Source organism: Bos indicus x Bos taurus, chromosome X (assembly GCF_003369695.1).
Source record: "Bos indicus x Bos taurus breed Angus x Brahman F1 hybrid chromosome X, Bos_hybrid_MaternalHap_v2.0, whole genome shotgun sequence".
Classification (NCBI taxonomy): Eukaryota; Metazoa; Chordata; class Mammalia; order Artiodactyla; family Bovidae; genus Bos; species Bos indicus x Bos taurus.
In genome coordinates, this window is record NC_040105.1 from 112,045,206 (window position 1) to 112,064,337 (window position 19,132).

Sequence of the window (19,132 nt, forward strand, 5' to 3'; positions counted from 1 at the left end):
CACACAGGGGCTGCTGTGTCATGTTCCTCCAACTTCCTCTGCCCTCTCCACCCACAGAGAACTGCAACTCCAGTACTTTTCTGTACAGGAGCTGCCAATTTGACTTTGTGCTGGAGGAGTAAAGAAATCCTTGCCCAGCCACCAGAAGGTCTTCTGGGGTGGTTAGGCAACAGTGGTCTGGGTCAGGGGCCACTCTTGCTGACCTCCTTACTAGGGGTGCATACTTTACATCTCGGGGCTGCTGGTGGTACTGTTGAAGGAAGGGAGGCCGGGGTCTGGGGTCCTGGATCAACTATGTCTGGGCCCCCTTCAGCTGTAGGAGCCCTGTGCCCACAAGATCACAGTGCTCTGGCCGCTCTACCCCACCCCCACCCCAACATCAAAGCTGGTGGGGGCCGGGCAGCTGTGGTGAGGTCAGAACTGTCCAGCAGAAGCAGCAAGGCCAGGAAACTTGGGGTAAGCTACCCCCATGTCCCAAGCCGTGTGCCCAGCCATTGAGTTGTGTATGGGTCCCAGTGCTCAGGGCACTACCCAGTAAGGAAAGCCATGAGGCTGAAGCTAGCATGCTGGGCATGGGCATCCTGGGAGCAAGGCTCACTTGGCCTTTGGATGGGGTCTCCCTCCCAGGCCCTTCCCTGACACACGCCTGCCCTTGGGCTGCTGGAAGAACCTCTTGTCTCCCTCAGAGAGGAGTCTGGAAGGAAAGACGAGCTGATTGAGTGTGTTGTGCACCGTGTATGAGTGGCCTGTGGGGCCCGGAGGGAGGGTGATGGACAGAAAAGCTTTGTCTTGTGTCATTCCAGGTGTAGCTTCCATTTGTGGCATGGGCTGCAGAGCCCCCAGCACCTCCTGGGGCAGTTTAGCACAGATCGTGGGGACAGCCATAGCTATTTCCAGGTGGAGTTGTGGCCTGGGAAGTTTGGCCCATGATCAGTCTTCTTGACGCAAGTCTGCTTCCCTGGGCAAGGTTGGGACAGAACCGCCCCCTCAGTTTGTGATGCAGAGTGCATGCAAGTCTCATTCCTTTGGTACTAAAGCCACCCCTGACCCTCGTGTGGACACTGCCATCTCTTGGTCTGGTCACCCTGTCTCTCCCAGCACCTGACATCAGACAGCTTTCTCTTGGGCTACAATCATCAAGAGACCCTCTGAAGCTGGGGGAATTAGGGCTCATGCCTGGGAAAAGAAAGATCCCAGTTAAAGCCATCAGTCTGCCCGGGCAGCCAAGTCTAAGGTCTCAGCCAAGAGTGCCAAGAATGCCTTGGAGCAGTAACTGGGACTAGAACTGCCTAAGAGAGCTTGCTCAGTGTGTTTTGCCTTTAGTCACATCCAAATCAAACTCATGCTGAACCAGCCAGCACATGAGCACTGGTTCTGGGCTTTAGTCCCGTGCCCTCCACTTTCCCCATCCTAAGATGGGGTGACACTGCAGCTACTGCTGTGGGGATCCCTGGAAAAAAGCAGGCCCTTATGACCCTCTGACCACCTGGCTTGGGGGTTGAGCTTGGAGCCGAACTGTTGATCAAGGTAGAGCCTGAGGGAACCACAGACTACCTCAGCTCAGGATTCTTGTCTGAAATCCAGAGGGTGGTGAAGCCGGAGTCATCTGGGTCAGATGGGACAAATCCTGGCCCAGAAACACCCTAAACATCAAATTCAAATAATAACCCCAACTGGATGCCTCTGGTTGAGTCAACTTTTGTGGTGCCCCTCTTGAAGGCTCTACAATGCCATTAAGCATCATCTAGCTAAAAGGCACTGTCTCTTTCTCCCTCCTTTTTTTCTGATGGATAAACAGAGGCCCAGAGGGCTTCAGTGACTTGTACAGCAGAATGAGGCCCCAGCTGCATTATCTTGGGGTGTGTGCTGCTCTAGGACCTGCGTGACCAGCTCTCTTTTCTGTGTAAAGGGGAAAATACTATACTCCAGGAGTTGGTGATGGACAGGGAGGCCTTGCATGCTGCAGTCCATGGGGTCGCAGAGTCAGACACGACTGAGTGACTGAATTGAACTGAACTATAGTTGGGGAGGGTGGTTGTTTCAACAGATTTTTATTTCTCACAGATCTAGAGGCTGTCAAGGAGATCAAGATCAAAGTGACAGCAATGTAGGTTTTATTCTGAGACCTCTTCGATTGGCTTGTAGGTAGCCAACTAGTTGTGAGCTGATGTGAGTGCCTCTTTGTGCACACAATGTGAGAGGGAGAAAGCCCTTTGTGTCTCTTCTTCTAGGTGCACTAATTCCACTATGAGGACCCCAGCCTTATGACCTCATCTACAGCTAATCATCTCACAGAGGCCCCACCTCCAAATACCATCCCATTAGTGAGAGACCTTTAACATATGAGTCGAAGGGGGGCAGGCATTCAGTCCATAGCACCATGGTAGAGATCTGGCTGCCTGGCAAATGTCAAGCTTCTCCTATGGGTCTGTGGCCTCACTGCCCCTTTAACTTACCACTGGGGATGGGGGCTTCCTTTGCCTTATTCCAGCAATGGCTCAATACTTTAAGACTGACATTCAAAGTACATGATGACTTTAGGTTGGGTTATCCAAGCACCCCCTACCCCCTTTTCCCCTCCCCAGTGCACACACCTGGGAAGATGCTCTCCTTGGTGCTTGACTAAGAGCAAATCACTCTTCCTCCAGGGAGAACACTTGCCCGAAAGAAGAGAAGGAACCTGAGTGCAGAGCAGATGGGCACTGTGCCCTTGAGCAACCAGGCTCACCTCTGATGGGATATACCAGGCACAGCCACAGTCTACAAAGAGAGGTTAGCACCAGGCCAACTGTGTCGGGCCTCGGCTATCCAGAGGGCTTGGGCACACGGCCACTTGGGAAGGCAGGAGCCATTTCTAGGTTCCCAAAGTCAATCCTAAGTTCACAGAGAGTTGTAGTCAAAGATAGTTTTTATTAAGCAGTGGAACTGTGATGATTTTAGCACAATTTGTTGACCTATTTCAGCTTCCCACAATTGGATTGCTATTTCCCATGGGTTTCCCCAGTACAACTGTGGAGGAGGCACAGGCCTTGATGGTTGAAGCCAAGGCCTCGAAATTCTCACAGCTTGAGATGGAACAGCTGTTTACTAGATTGCAAACTGTGCTGGAAAATATTTCTTGGCAGAAAAAGGGTATTCTAAGCTGAGCAGACTGCAGCCTGCCTGCCCATGGTAGAATAGTTAAGTGCAACACTGGGCAGCAAAATTTCCAAGACACAGGTTTTAAAGAACTAACAATTAAAACAGAAAGTATTAGGAAATAAATGCCTTCACCCCCCACCCCCCACCCCCCAGTCCAGGGAACCTGGAGGTCCCCTGGCCTTGCAAGCTTCGTTGGCCTGTCTTATCCCCCTTCTCTCAAGGCCTGAGAGAAAAGTAGAGCTAATGTGGCTCTACAGATTCAAGTGGGACTGCTGTGATGACATACAGGAGTTTAGCTCGTTCGGCCCATTATTCCCGGCTTGGACAGTCCCCAGTTCTGAAGAATGCTGGACTTGTTCAGTGGGTGCCACCTGCTGAGAGAAAAGGGACAAGATGGAGTCCTTTTCTAGAGTTCCTGGGCCCATTTTGCAGTGGTGTGAGGATCCCTTTGGTCTGAGCCAGTAAGCTGCTGAGAAGGAAAGCACAAGCCTGCAAGGTGCCAGTAGAAGTTGAAGCTGGGAGAATGGGATCCTCCCCAGCTTCTCTCTCCCAACAGCATAGTAGCTTAAAGAGCAGCAGAAGTAGGCCTGGGCTCTCCAAAAACTTGTCTGAATGCCTAAGGCTACTGGATTCCCTGTCTGGCTTCCCCCAACCCAGCTTCCAACAAGCCATGGCCAGCCAAGAAATTAGAAGATCTCTCTGGCCTCTCCCTGCCTCTACCTTTAGGTCTCACCATTCTACACAGACTAGATGACTTCCATGCAGAGCCTCAGTGGCAGCTACCTGGCTCACTCAACGTGACATGGAGAGGTAACAACCCATTCTGGCCTGTGGACAGGGGAGGAGGGACAGACACACAGATGGTGTCACCAAGAGTGGACTGCGGGGCACTTTGTGCAGGAGAAAGAGCAACCCCCTTGGGCTGGTTTTTGAAGGTGATAGATTTTAGTGAGTTGAACTCAAGGGGGTGGAGGACAAGACTAGGGAAACAGAAGGAGCAGGGCTGGGCTATGGGCAGAGGCTGAAGGTGTTGGAGGACCTAGGGAGAGCAAGGCTCCAGAGCGTGGAGAAGAGGAGCCAGGGCAGAGTGTAGGAGCCCCCACAGTCTTGTGGACAGGGAGCATCTGACACGGTCCTGCCCTTGGCTGCTCCCCTGGTTCTTATCCCACCTGTGTCACATCCCTGGGTCCTCTTTTCTCCACTAACTGGGCATCTGCCTCTCAGGGTAAGTGCTTGAGAACATGCATGAAGGTCTCAGCAGAGTCTGGCTTTGTAAATGAACCACAGCACACACTGACCATCTGATGGCATCATGAAGGCTGTCCCTTTAATGGGCCACCTTTCTGGAGGGCTGGTGGCCCAGCTGGTCAAGGGGTGTTTGTGAAATGAATCATACCATTTAAAATACCCAAACTCCTTCATTCTTCCTCAGTTTACTGGATTTTTGTTGTGGTTAGTTTTTTTTTTTTTTTTTTTTTTTTAAGGGGTTAAACCCTACACATGGACATCACCAGATGGTCAACACCAAAATCAGATTGATTATATTCTTTGTAGCCAACGATGGAGAAGCTCCATACAGTCAGCAAAAACAAGACCAGGAGCTGACTGTGGCTCATATAATGAACTCCTTATTGCCAAATTCAGACTGAAATTGAAGAAAGTAGGGAAAACCACTAGACCATTCAGGTATGACCTAAATCAAATCCCTTATGATTATACAGTGGAAGTGAGAAATAGATTTAAGGGACTAGATCTGATAGACAGAGTGCCTGATGAACTATGGATGGAAGTTCATGACACCGTAGAGGAGACAGGGATCAAGACCATCCCCATGGAAAAGAAATGCAAAAAAGCAAAATGCCTGTCTGGGGAGGCCTTACAAATAGATGTGAAAAGAGAAGCGAAAAGCAAAGGAGAAAAGGAAAGATATAAGCATCTGAATGCAGAGTTCCAAAGAATAGCAAGGAGAGATAAGAAAGCCTTCCTCAGTGATCAATGCAAAGAAATAGAGGAAAACAATAGAATGGGAAAGACTAGAGATCTCTTCAAGAAAATTAGAGATACCAAGGTAATATTTCATGCAAAGATGGGCTCGATAAAGGCCAGACATGGTATGGACCTAACAGAAGCAGAAGATACTAAGAAGAGGTGGCAAGAATATACAGAAGAACTGTATAAAAAAGAGCTTCGTGACCCAGATAATCACAATGGTGTGATCACTCACCTAGAGCCAGACATCCTGGAATGTGAAGGCAAGTGGGCCTTAGAAAGCATCACTACAAACAAAGCTAGTGGAGGTGATGGAATTCCAGTTGAGCAATTTCAAATCCTGAAAGATGATGCTGTGAAAGTGCTGCACTCAATATGCCAGTAAATTTGGAAAACTCAGCAGTGGCCACAGGACTGGAAAAGGTCAGTTTTCACTCCAATCCCCAAGAAAGGTAATGCCAAAGAATGCTCAAACTACCAAACAATTGCACTCATCTCAAACGCTAGTAGTGTAGTGCTCAAAATTGTCCAAGGCAGGCTTCAGTAATATGTGAACCGTGAACTTCCAGATATTCAAGCTGGTTTTAGAAAAGGCAGAGGAACCAGAGATCAAATTGCCAACATCCACTGGATCATCGAAAAAGCAAGAGAGTTCCAGGAGAACATCTATTTCTGCTTTATTGACTATGCCAAAGCCTTTGACTGCGTGGATCACAAGAAACTGTGGAAAATTCTTCAAGAGGTGGGAATTCCAGACCACCTGACCTGCCTCTTGAGAAACCTATATGCAGATCAGGAAGCAACAGTTAGAACTGGACATGGAACAACAGACTGGTTCCAAATAGGAAAAGGAGTACGTCAAGGCTGTATATTGTCACCCTGCTTATTTAACTTCTATGCAGAGTACATCATGAGAAACGCTGGGCTGGAAGAAGCACAAGCCGGAATGAAGATTGCTGGGAGAAATATCAATAACCTCAGATATGCAGATGACACCACCCTTATGGCAGAACGTGCAGAGGAACTAAAAAGCCTCTTGATGACAGTGAAAGAGGAGAGTGAAAAAGTTGGCTTAAAGCTCAACATTCAGAAAACTAAGATCATGGCATCTAGTCCCATCATTTCATGGCAAATAGATGGGGAAACAGTGGAAACAGTGTCAGACTTTAATTTTTGGGGCTCCAAAATCACTGCAGATGGTGACTGCAGCCATGAAATTAAAAGACGCTTACTCCTTGGAAGGAAAGTTATGACCAACCTAGATAGCATATTGAAAAGCAGAAACATTACTTTGCCAACAAAGTTCCATCTAGTCAAGGCTATGGTTTTTCCTGTGGTCATGTATGGATATAAGAGTTGGACTGTGAAGAAAGCTGAGCATCTAAGAATTGATGCTTTTGAACTGTGGTGTTGGAGAAGACTCTTGAGAGTCCGTTGGACTGCAAGGAGATCCAACCAGTCCATTCTGAAGGAGATCAGTCCTGGGTGTTCTTTGGAAGGAATGATGCTAAAGCTGAAACTCCAGTACTTTGGCCACCTCATGCGAAGAGTTGACTCATTGGAAAAGACTCTGATGCTGGGAGGGATTGGGTGCAGGAGGAGAAGCGGATGACAGAGGATGAGATGGCTGGATGGCATCTCCGACTCGATGGACATGAGTTTGAGTGAACTCCGGGAGTTGGGATGGACAATAAGGCCTGGTGTGCTGTGATTCATGGGGTCACAAAGAGTCGGACATGACTGAGCAACTGAACTGAACTAAGTTCTTTTAAGATTTCTAAAGCCAGAACCCAAACACCCTTTGTTTGTGGCATTAGTCAGATTGAGAGTTTGTGGTCCCCAAGGGGACTTCTGGGAGTATATCTGGGAGCCAAACCTGCTATGTGACTGTGGTCTCGATCAGCTCGCATCCCTGCCCTAGCAACATGGGCACTGCAGGTGGTCCCCAAGGTGGGGTTTGCCCTGCCAAATACAGGGCACTGCATGGTTGGATGCCAAGCACTCATCAGAAGGACTCCTGGTTTATTTTCAATACAAGGAAACACACTCACACCAAGCCTTGGATTTTGTAGCAGAACTAAAGATACAGAAGTTCAGAAAGGTATCCCATCTAGGGCACTGAGTTCAGCATATGGCAAGACTCACTCTGCCCAGGGAACACATTTTTGATAAGTTTCCAAGTAGGACTGCATTTAATATCTATGAGAACAGCTCACTTTTTCATGGAAGCCTAGAGAGTCTTTTGTTCAGCCATGACTGCTACCTCCATGTGGGTACCTGTCCTCAAATTTTCTTGTGCTTTCAAGTGTGGGTTTCACACACAGAGCCTATGCAGAAGGGGTGTAGTGCTGTGCAGAACCTCCAACCTGGGTCGGGGGCAGAGAAGAAGGGAGTGCTATACCTGAGTACAGATGGTTTGGCCCAGGGTGGCCTGCTCATTGGGAGACCAATTACTCATTTGGACCGCTTGGTAAAGATGACTCTGCGAGTCTTGAGGCTCTTGCCAGAGGCAGATGTAGTCCTGTGGAGTCTCCAGTGTTACAAGCTGCGGGTTGTGAGTGATAGTAGTCTGAGGGAGGTTGGTAGAATAAATGTCATGGGACCCTGGGCCGTGGGTCACAGGAAAAAGATTCATGTGGGGCTGATGGTGATCTTCAGGAAATAATCTGTAATGGAAGAAACATGTTACAGAGACACGGGTCTAACAATGAGGCCCAAGAGACATCATCTTGCTCATTAAGAGGTACTCAAAGAACCTTTGGTTTGGGTGGCCGAATCAGGAGTCACTTGCTTGGACTCTCACTTTGGCCTGAATAAGACTCAATTCTCCAAAGTAAAGCAAATGGAAACACTGAGAAAATTTAGTCATTTGTATCAAGTGGTATTGTTGCTATTACTTGGATGGTCCTGCTTCTTTCAATATGGTGATCTCTGTGTAAGTCACTTCACCGACTCAGAAGTCAGGGACTTGCCCTTCATCACCTAAGGAGCCCGAGACCCAGAGAGGCTGCAAGTCTGCTTTCTCCTCTAAGTCCAGGGCTCCCTCTATCACCCTAAACTTGAGGGTTGTGTGATAAACAGAGATTTCTGAGCATCATCCCAGACTCTGAATATGCACTTTCAATAACCTCCTCAGGTTGATTCTGATAATTAGGCCAGTGGGAAACATGGCATTAACCCATCCCACATGTCAGGGTCACTGTTCCTAAAGGAAGACCCAGAAGGAACTCAGGAGAGCTTTAGGAGAGCTGCTCAGAGACTGGCATTCATTCAAAAATAAATATTGGGCACCAAGACTGTGCTTACACCACCTTTCATTGCTGAGCAGAAGCTTCTTTTTCTGGCATTGAGACCAAAGATTTTATCCCTGAGCAGAAACTGTTCCTGTCCTCATAGTGCCTCCCAGGACTTTGTCTTTCTATATTCTTGGCTCTTTAGGTATCTAATGCCATATGGATTGTCAGTGCCATGGAGATCCCTTCACCTGCTCTACTGTGACCACAAGATCCCAGGAAAATGGAAGCAGGAAGTTAGGAGCCAGGAGTCACTCAGCTGGGGACGCTCAAGACTTCCCAATAGACACCCTGTACCGTGAGACTTGGCTTGGCTAGAAGAAGTCAAGCAATTTCAAGATCGGCATGCTACTTCCCTAGCTTGGAGACTTCCTGATCTAGCCTTCTTATTTTCGGAGACAACTCTGTTCCATCAAGGCATGCTTGGCTATGGATCATGCCAGCAGAGGCAGTGAGGCCACAGAACAGGATGAATTGGAGCATGTTGCTTGGGATAGGGGACTTTGGGTGCCCATGGGCACGTCGCCCATGGTTTCGGACGTGATGTCCAGCCACCATAGGAAAGCAGTGACCTCAGTCCTTATGACCATCTCATGGCCTCCTTACCTGAATCTACCATTTTCTGGGCCATTGAAGTTTTCTGCATGATAGTAACCAGAAGCATTGAAGTTTTCAGTAAGGTAGTAGCCAGGGGCATTGAGGCTTTCGGCACGATAGTAGCCAGAGGCACTGAGATTTTCTGCATGATAGTAGCCAGAAGGCTGCTGTTCAGCCACCATTTGGGTAGGAATAAACATGGGTGGTGGTGGTGGTGGTCGTCGTAGGGGTAGGGGTAGGGGCATGAAACCATCATTGTAGCACAACATAGAGCAGCTAAGTTGGTTTGGCACGAATACTTGCATTTCTTGGTTTTCTCTGGTGGTATTACACTGTTGTGGCTGCTCAGGCAGTGGCAGAAGCTGCTGCTGCTGTTGTTGCAGCTGCTGCTGTTGCTCTTGGTTCACCTCTTCCTGAATGGGCACCTGCATCCACAGGAAAGAGAGAAGAGCAACTCAGTGTCTGCCAGAGCCTCATACATGGAACAAACTCTCCATCTTCTGTGGCAGAAGACAACAGGAACACTTCCTCTCTGGGTGCCCCGGCAGTCTGGTGACTCTGCTCCCAGCTGTGAGAAGCTGTGGTCCAGAACCCATGTGTGCATGTGCACCCAGGTACAGCTGGCCTGGACGTTTTATCTCAGGCAAATGAACTGTACCCAACCGGGAAACCACCACTCCCACCAGAGAAACAGGGGAGCCCACGCTTTCATAAGAATGAACTCTGCCTTTGGCTACAGCGATGAAAGCGGCCTGCTGTACCTGAGAAGATGTGTCAAAAGTCTGCTGAAGCTCCTCATGGATCTGAGAAGAACCCGGTAAACATGAACCACTGACAGATGTGGGCTCCGAAATATCGGAGAAGGGACTCTTCATTGCCTCAGAACGTGGTTTCTCAGGTGCTGGCTCCAGCAAATCAGGACTAAGAACACGGCCTACGATGGATGGCAGTGCCTGTAAGGACACAGTATCACAAAGGTCTTACTCAGGGCCCACAGCTTTCCTTAGGGCAGAAGACATGCTGGTCATGGAGCAAGACTTCCAGCTCACAGAGAGCCTTGGCCCATCTCAGCTCCTGCAACTAAAAGAAAAGGAGCAAAGCCCTAAGTCCCTGCAAAAGATCATTCCAGATGTGCCATGCTTCCCTGGAGGCAGTTGCCCTCACGACTAGCAGGCCCTATCGACTAACCCCTTGGAGGCTGTCCAGGTCCCTTACTCGTCTCCCTTTTGCCACTGGCATGGAACTGGTCTCTGACCTGTGGCTTGGAATTATTCCTCTCTTGGAGCTGCTCCTTCAAAGTTTCCAGGGAGCTCCTCTGTTTTTCTAGTTCAGTGTTCAGTAGTTGTATTTTCTCATTCAGCTGCTCCTGGAATTTCTTCATCATTTCCTCCTGACTCTTGAGGTATGATGTGATGTGTGGTGACAGCTGTAGGGGCTGTGGGGAGACATCACTATGGTTTATATATTGGGCCACCAGCTTCTCCAAATTCTACCACATTGTTTCATTCCCAAGCTTTGGCATACTGAGAATGTGAACAACAACACCCCAACCCTGATTTCATTCACTACTAGAAAGTGTGAAGAAATGTTAGGGAATCCAAAAATCCTATCATCAGAAAAGATTACGGGGAATGTTTAGTCTAATTTTTCCCCAAACATTGACTCAGAGACATGAAATAACCTTCCCACAGTCCTTAGTGGAAGAGTCAGAGTGTAGCAGGTCAGATCACAAATGAGACATGTGGAAACATCCATCAAAGCTCCTGCTAGTGATGCAGAAAGAAGAAAGAGGCTCAATTGGCACTTCCTTTCATCCAAGCACTCGTCTAAGCACCATCAGAATCCACAGATCTGACTTTCACACAACTATGGTGTCCACATACAACTTGTGTGGAACACTCTCCCCTTAGCCCTAGAAATCTAATTTTAACTTGAGTATCAGCCTCAGATCTGCTGATAAACAGATGTATGTGTGTGCTTAGTCACTCAGTTGTGTCTGACTCTTTGTGACCCCACAGACTGGAGCCCATCAGGCTCTTCTGTCCATGGGGAGTCTCCAGGCAAGAATACTGGAGTGGGTTGCTATGCCCTCCTCCAAAGAATCTTTTCAACCCAGGGATCAAACCCAGGTCTCCCACATTGCAGGCGGATTCTTTACTTCCTGAGCCACCAGGGAAACCCAAGAATACTGAAGTGGGCAGCCTATCCCTTCTTCAGGGGCTTTCCCCAACCCAGGAATGGAACCTACATTACAGGCAGATTCTTTACCAACTGAGCTACCAGGGAAGCCCAAACAAATGTATAGGTCAATAAAATTAGAAACTGTGTTGCAGGACAAACTAATGCTTTGCACTGGCAGGAAAGGGATGAGGCAAGTCACACTTGAAAGGGAAGCTGGGAAAAGAGCCTTGTGCAGACCATACACATTTAGGTGGCCAGGGAACTTAAACACTGCTGCCAGGAGGCATGTTCTAAAGCACAGATTTGATTGGGGAAGTGACATGCTCAGATCAGTGTTGTAGAACATGCCTTTGGGCAGCAGTGTGGAAGATGAACTGACAGGACAAAGTAAGTCTGGAGTCAGAAAAAAACCTAGTGAGGAGGCAATGGAGTTAATTTAAGATAGAGATAACTGGGACCTGAAACAGATCAGAGACAGGAGACAGACAGGAAGAGTCAGGGGAGTGCCCAAGATGGAAGAGTAGGAAGACCCTGAGCTCATCTGCTCCCATGGGCGCACCAAAATTCTATCTACCGAGCAACTATTGATGAGAAAGATCTGAAGACCAGAACAAAAGATCTTCTACAACTACAGATCTTCTCTACAGAGAAGGAACCATGAAGAGATGGGTAGCAAGAGTGGAGTTGCATGACAGTTCAGTCACATACCCTAGGGTAGGTGACCCACAGACATGAGGACAATTACAATTGCAGAGGTTCTCCCTGGGGTGTAAGAGGTCTGAGCCCCATTTCAGACTTGCCAGGCTGAGGGTCCTGCCCAGGAAGCTGAGTTCCCAGATCATTTGGCTTTGAAAGCCAGTGGGACTTACCTTCAGGAGAGCCAAGGGGCATAGGAAATAGAGATTTCACTCTTACAGGATGCACACAAAGTCTAACATACTCCTGGATCCAGGACAGAAGCAGTAACTGGATAGGAGGCTGGGTCAGACTCACCTGCTGATTGTGGACAGCCTCCCAAGAGGCAGAAGGCAACTGTGGCTCCCCTCGGGGACATAGACACTGACAGTAGCCATTTTTGGAGTTCATTCTCCTATGTGGACACTGGTGTTGGCAAGGGCCATTGTGGGATCCTCTCTCAAGCTTATTAGCCCTGGGACCCAGCCCTGCCCTGGCCCAACAGTCTATAGGTGCCAGTTCTAAGATGCCTCTGGCCAAGCAAATAGCCATACAAGGATACAGGCCCACCTACCAACAGGCTGGCTGCCTCAGGACCACCTGAGCTTTCAGCTAACTCTGGACCTGACCCAATCCACCAGAGGGCTCAGGACACAGACTTGCCCACCAGTGAACTGCCACTACTCCTGGTACCTCCTGGGTCCCCACCCTGCTCACTAGCTGGGCAACATCAGCTCTGGGACCCTGAGGGCTCTGCAGCCAGAAATATCAGGTCCCAGCTCCATTCAGCAGGAGCTGTCACTGTCCCCAAGACACCCTGGGTCCCAGGCCAACCCACTGGTAGGAAGATACCAGCTCCAGGACCACAGTAGCCCCACAGACGGCCCTGTCAGGATCTCGTCTAAAGACATCACCAAAAAACTACTAGAATTTATAAATGAATTTGGTAAAGTTGAGGATACATTAATATATGGAAATCTGTTGCATTTGTATACATTATCGACAAACTATCAGAAAGATAAATCAATAAAATAATCCCATTTATAATTACATCAAAAGCAATAAAATCCTTAGGAATAAACCTACCTAGGGAGTTTAAAGACCTGTACTCTGAAAACTGTAAGACAGTGGTGAAATAAACTAAAGATGACATGAACAGATGGAAAGTTATACTGTATTCATAGATAGAAATAATGTCAAAATGACCATACTACCAGAGGCAATGTACAGATTCAAAGGAATCCCTATCAAAATACCAATGGTGTTTTTCACAGAAGTAGAACAAATAACTCTCAAATTGTGTATGGAAACACAAAAGACACTGAATAACTAAGACAATCTTGAGAAGGAAGAACAAAGCTGGAGGTATCATGCTCGCTGACTTCAGACTATACTACAAAGCTACTGTAATCAAAACAGAATGGTACTGGAACAAAAGCAGACATATAGGTCAATGGAACAGAAGAGAGAACCCTGAAATGCACCCACACTTATATGGGTAATTAATTTACAACAAAGGTGGCAAGAATATACAACAGAGAGAAAACAGCCTCTTCAATAAGTGTTGTTGGGAAAACTGTACAGCTACATGCCAAAGAATCTCACAACATACATAAAAATAAATTCAAAATGGATTAAAGAGTTAAATGTAAGCCCTGAAGCCATAAAACTTCTAGAAGAAAACATAGGCAGTATGCTCTTTGATATCAGTCTTAGTAATATTTTTTGATATGTCTCCCCAGGCAAGGGAAACAAAAGCAAAACTAAACAAATGGGACTATGTCAAACTAAAAAGCCTCTGGACAGCAAAGGAAACTATCAACAAAATGAAAAGGCTGCCTACAAAATGGGAGAATATATTTGCAAAAGAAATATCTGATAAGTGGTTAATATCCAAAATACACAAAGAACTGATACAATTCAACATCAACAAACAAATAAACAGTCCCCAAATGGGCAGGGGATCCGAACAGATATTTTTTTTCCAAAGAAGACATACATATTACCAAGAGGCACATGAAAAGATGGTCAACATCACTAATTATCAGGGAAACATAAATCAAAACCACAACGAGATGTTATCTCACACCTGTGAGAATGGCTATTATCAAAAAGACAACAAATAATCAAAGTGTTGGTGGAGATATGGAGAAAAGGGAACTCTCCTGCATTGTTGGTGGGAATGTAAATTGGTATAGTCCCTATGGGAAAACAGTATGGAGATTCCTCAAAAAATGAAAAATGAAACCAGCATAAGATCCAGAAATTCCACTCCTGGGTATTTATCTGAAGAAAAGAAACACACTAATTAGAGAAGGGTGTTGGAGAAGACTCTTGAGAGTCCCCTGGACTGCAAGGAGATCCAACCAGTCCATTCTGAAGGAGATCAGCCCTGGGATTTCTTTGGAAGGAATGATGCTAAAGCTGAAACTCCAGGACTTTGGCAACCTCATGCGAAGAGTTGACTCATTGGAAAAGACTCTGATGCTGGGAGGGATTGGGGGCAGGAGGAGAAGGGGACGACAGAGGATGAGATGGCTGGATGGCATCGCTGACTCGATGGACGTGAGTCTGGGTAAACTCTGGGAGTTGGTGATGGACAGGGAGGCCTGGCATGCTGTGATTCATGGGGTCGAAAAGAGTCAAACACGACTGAGCGACTGATCTGATCTGATCTGATGTTCACTGCAGCACTATTTACAATAGCCAAGATATGGAAGCAATGTAAATGTCCATCAAAAGATGAATGAATAAAGATGGAGCATACATACATTTGAGATTCCCAGGTAGCACAATGGTAAAGGACCCGTGCGCCAATGCAGGAGATACAAGAGATGCAGGTTCAACTCCTGGGTTGGGAAGATCTCCTGGAGAAGGAAACGGCAATCCACTACAGTATTCTTGCCTGGAAAACTCCATAGACAGAGGAGCCTTGTAGGCTACAGTCCTTGGGGTCACAAAGAGTCAGACACGATTGAGCAACTGAGCACAGCCCAAACATATAATTGGAATATTATATGTTATATGGAATATATATGTTCAGTCATTAAAAGGAATGAATCTTTGTCATTTGCAGCAACATGGGTGGACCAATAGTGTATAATGCTAAATTAAGTCAGAAAGAGAGAGACAAACACATTGATTTCACTAAAATATGGAAAGTAAAAAAGCAAAGCAAATGAACAAGTAAGACAAATCAGAATCAGAGTCATAGATACAGAGAACAAACAGGTGGTTGCCAGAGGGGACAAGAGTGAGATATTAGAGGAAAAGATGAAGAGATTAAGAAGTACAAACTTTCAGCTACAAATTAAATGAGTCACAGATGTGAAAAGTACAGTATGGGGAACATAGTCAATAATTATGTATGTGTATGGTGACAGATGGTAACGACGTATTGTGGTGATCATTTAAAAATGTATAAAAATATCAGACCACTGTGTTGTATACCAGGAACTAACATAGTGTTCTAGGTCAATTACACTGCAAAAATAAACTCATAGACAAAGAGATCAGATTTGTGGTTAGCACAGGTGAGTGGGGGTGGTGGGGAAATGGATGAAGGCAGTCAAAAGATACAAACTCCAAGTTAAAGATAAATAAGTTACAGAGATGTAACATACAACGTGACAAAAATATAACTAACACTATTGTATATTATACATAAAAGTTGTTAAGAGATCAAATCCTAAGAGTTCTTGTCACAAGGAAAAAATCTTCTAAAATTTCCCTTCTCCAGCTTTTCTCTGTCTTCTGGGTATACTCCAGTCTGTCAGTCCATGGCACCCAGAAACAAGCCTATTATATTATCACAGGAAGAGCCAGGCTATACACATTGCTGATTATTTTGACCATTTTAAACAAAAGGTATATTTAAAGCTTAAAAAGAAATTAACTCAAAGAAGAAGAGAAAGCCATCATCAGTGAAAGGGGAAGCACAACTTTCTAGCCTGATAGGGACATAAACAAAGACAAATGTATTTCTTCACAAATTTTCTTTTAAATAGCTGAAAGAACTTTCAGAGCAGTCTAAAAATCCCTGCAAGGCAAGCAGACCACTTCAGGTGAAGAAACTGAGGCTCAGGGGTGTGCCAAGGTCACAGTGCTGGGGCCAAAACACAGTTGTTTTCTAGCCCTCGCTTCTTCTCATTAGAAGAGGATGCCATCTAATGAAGAGACTCACCTAACGCTTGGTAGTTATTGCATACAATTCCACATAACAGACCATAAACTCATTATCTTGGCTGCCAATCCTGATGACAATAATCCTTTCTAATATAAAGATAATCACCCAAACCTGTGATTATGTAGATAAATTTGGACATAGAACAACAAGAGTCATGAATCCAACTGCTTTGATTTGGCCTTGAACCATACATTGGTGCTGACAGTTGAAAGTGGGATATATCTAACATTCTGACAACCCACTGGGGAGACCTAGCTTGTGGTGTGGAAGTGTTGGTATGGGTAGGCAGGAAAACCATCCTCCCATGGGACAGTTAGCATCTCCTCACAGATAACGAGCAGAGCGCTTAAAAACAGTGCCTTTTGTTAGTAGTCAAACTTCCTATTTGACTCAAACTTTCTCTCAAGTACAGAGTGTCTTTGGATATTTCAAGTTAAGAGGAGAACAGTACTTCATCTTACTTAAAGAACCTCCAATCTCCCTGTTGGCTAGGGCCCATTGGATTCTCAGCAGCATCAGAAAATCCAGTACAACAGAAATGATGATACAGTTTTAAAATAAACAAAGAGTGTTCTTTCTGCAAAGTGAAATTGAGCACAAGAGTGGAAATTTGGGGCTTTTTAGGGATAGTGGTACAGATAGATATGTGGAGCAAGACTCCCAGAGCACCCGATCTCTGATATCAGCAGCCAAACTGGAGGACCAGTCTCTTGCTCCACTTGGTTCACCTGGTCTTCCTGGGTCTGCTGGTACTGCTCATACTGCTGTTACTACTGGTCCCCCAGGCCCTTCTGGTCCACCTGGCCCACCCAGCCTACCTGATACTCTTGTTCTTTCTGGCCCTCCTCGTCTTCCTGGTCCTTCTTGTTTTCTTGATCCTTCCAGTCCTTTTGGACTTCCTCATGGTTCTCTTCATATTCTTGATCTTCCTGGTTCTCATGGACATCCTTGTCTGACTCTTCTGTATGATCCATAACACTCACCTTGTGTACATGCTTCAACTCATACACATGAGTCACATGTCCCATCCCAGGTTCTGATTCAAAGCTCTGCCTCGAGTACATTTCTGAGGAAGAAAAAATTGGAATTCATAACGAAAAAGGCTAAATTACTAACATCCCCAAACAGATTACACAGATTTCTCTGTTTATTTCTTGTTATATATTATAGAAACAGGAAGGTACACTTTTACTCCATGTTATGGATTAGATGCACCAGGTACCAGGAGTAATTCAGAACATTATTTAAAAATCTGTTCACATTTGAAGTCCATACACCCAAGCATAAGCAGGCACCCAACCCATTCACATTGTGTCTTTTCATTATAAAAGTTCTTTTGGCTCTGCTACTTGAATTTGGTATGTTTCAACTAATCAAATCAAACCTAGTCATAATGCACTTCTGAAAAACTAGGTTCCCAAGCAGACAGGATCTTGGATCTGCCTGAAGTGCTCTTGGAGGTGGTGTGACATGACTCTCCTTCAGCAGCCCCCAGAACATTATTTGAATAATGCAAAATGATAGAATCATTTCAGTACAGAGTTTGGCAGTTCTCTTCACACACACTTCCCACAGGACCCACTAGTCCCACTCCCAAGAATTTACCCAAATGCTTTAAAAGTGTATAGGCACACAAAAAACCTCTATGCAAATGTTTTACTAGCTCTATTTATAATCACCAAAAACTTGGAACCAATCCAGATGTTCTTCTTCAGATGAATAAATTTAAAAAAAAAAAAAAAAACACCGTGGTACATTCATAAAATGAAGTACTACTCAGCAAGAAAAAAGGAATGAACCACTGATTCACACATTTGAATCTTAAATGCATTTTGTTAACAGAGACAGGCCAAAAAGGCTAGACATTGTATGATTCCATTTACATGACATTCTGGTAAAAGGAAACCGGAGATCAATGGAGTAGAGATCAATGGTTGCCAGAGGATGGGGGACAGAGTTTGAGTTCAAAGACGCAGCACAAAGGAATTTGAGAGGTGGCAGAGCTGTTCTGTTTGTACTGTGGTGGTAGCTGTATGACTTTGCCTTTGTCAAGAACTGTACACCTCAAAGAGCGGATTTTACAGTGTGTAAACTAAATTGGCCTTACACATTTTCAAAATCACAGTCATGGGTTCATGGACTTTGCCCATGCTCCACCAAAAACAATTGGTTAGAAAGGATTTTTCTTCTTTTTTAAGAAATTTTAATTAGAAGATAATTACTTAACAATATTGTGATGGCTTTTGCCATCCATCAACATGAATAGGCTATACATATACATATGTCCCCTCCCTCTTAAATGCCCTTCCCACCTCCCTCCCCATCCCACGTCTCTAGGTTGTCGCAGAGCACCACAGAGACTTTGGGTTCCCTGCGTCATACAGCAAATTCCCACTGGCTATATAGTGTACATATAGTGTACGTATATATATGTATATGTTTCAATGGTATTCTCTCAAATCATCCCACACTGCTTCCCCTACTGTGTCCAAAAGTCTGTTCTTTATGTCTGTGTCTCCTTTGTTGCTCTGCAAATAGGATCATCGGTACTATCTTCTTAGATTCCATATATATGTGTTAATATATGCTACTTGTCTTTGTCTTAGAAGGATTTTTTAAACAAAGCTTTGAGACTGACAACAATACTGGAAGAATTTTTAACTAGAATATTTCAAAAATACAGGCATTACTTCTATATATGGGGATTCTACAAGTTATCAATGATAAGATCAGCTAATTGGAGGGCATGATTTGCATTTGGCCTTCACTGTTGTTTTGTATTCTATTTTTCATACAATTATATTAATGAAATGTTTTTAATATTTAAACTTCTGTAGTAAATATCACTGTTTTTGAGAGACTATCACTTCACTCTTTAGTAACAATTCTTCTTATAGTACAGTTTTTAAAAAAAAAAGAGATTTCTTTGGACTGCAATTAATATACCATAGCAAAAAAGGCTGCATAAGTCTGAAAAGATAAGGTGCTACTCCTCCAAGGACTGAGATCTAGCACCAATCTTTAGATCAAAATTAAATGGGAGATTTACAATGTTGGTTAGTTTCAGGTG

General features: G+C 45.3%; 1 protein-coding gene and 1 long non-coding RNA gene across 3 annotated transcripts in view; both read right to left on the reverse strand.

The window, feature by feature from the left end:
- Positions 1-2,890: 2,890 nt before the first annotated feature.
- Positions 2,891-7,806, reverse strand: LOC113887408. Its single transcript, XR_003509730.1, has 2 exons — positions 7,532-7,806; positions 2,891-3,512 (listed from the first exon to the last, which is right to left on the reverse strand). It is a non-coding gene; the product is annotated as an uncharacterized LOC113887408 (long non-coding RNA).
- A 1,081-nt stretch (positions 7,807-8,887) lies between these two features.
- PASD1 (PAS domain containing repressor 1) overlaps positions 8,888-19,132 on the reverse strand; it is a 49,882-nt gene continuing 39,637 nt past the window's right edge. The window contains exons 11-14 of one of the 2 annotated variants that reach the window (XM_027534079.1): positions 16,881-17,128; positions 10,276-10,455; positions 9,782-9,973; positions 8,888-9,445 (exon numbers count right to left, since the gene is read on the reverse strand). In XM_027534079.1, the coding sequence (XP_027389880.1) occupies positions 9,026-9,445; positions 9,782-9,973; positions 10,276-10,455; positions 16,881-17,128 (1,040 nt within the window). In that variant the 3' untranslated portion in view covers positions 8,888-9,025. The remainder of the gene's footprint in view (positions 9,446-9,781; positions 9,974-10,275; positions 10,456-16,880; positions 17,129-19,132) is intronic. The other variant, XM_027534080.1, reaches the window with a different exon arrangement.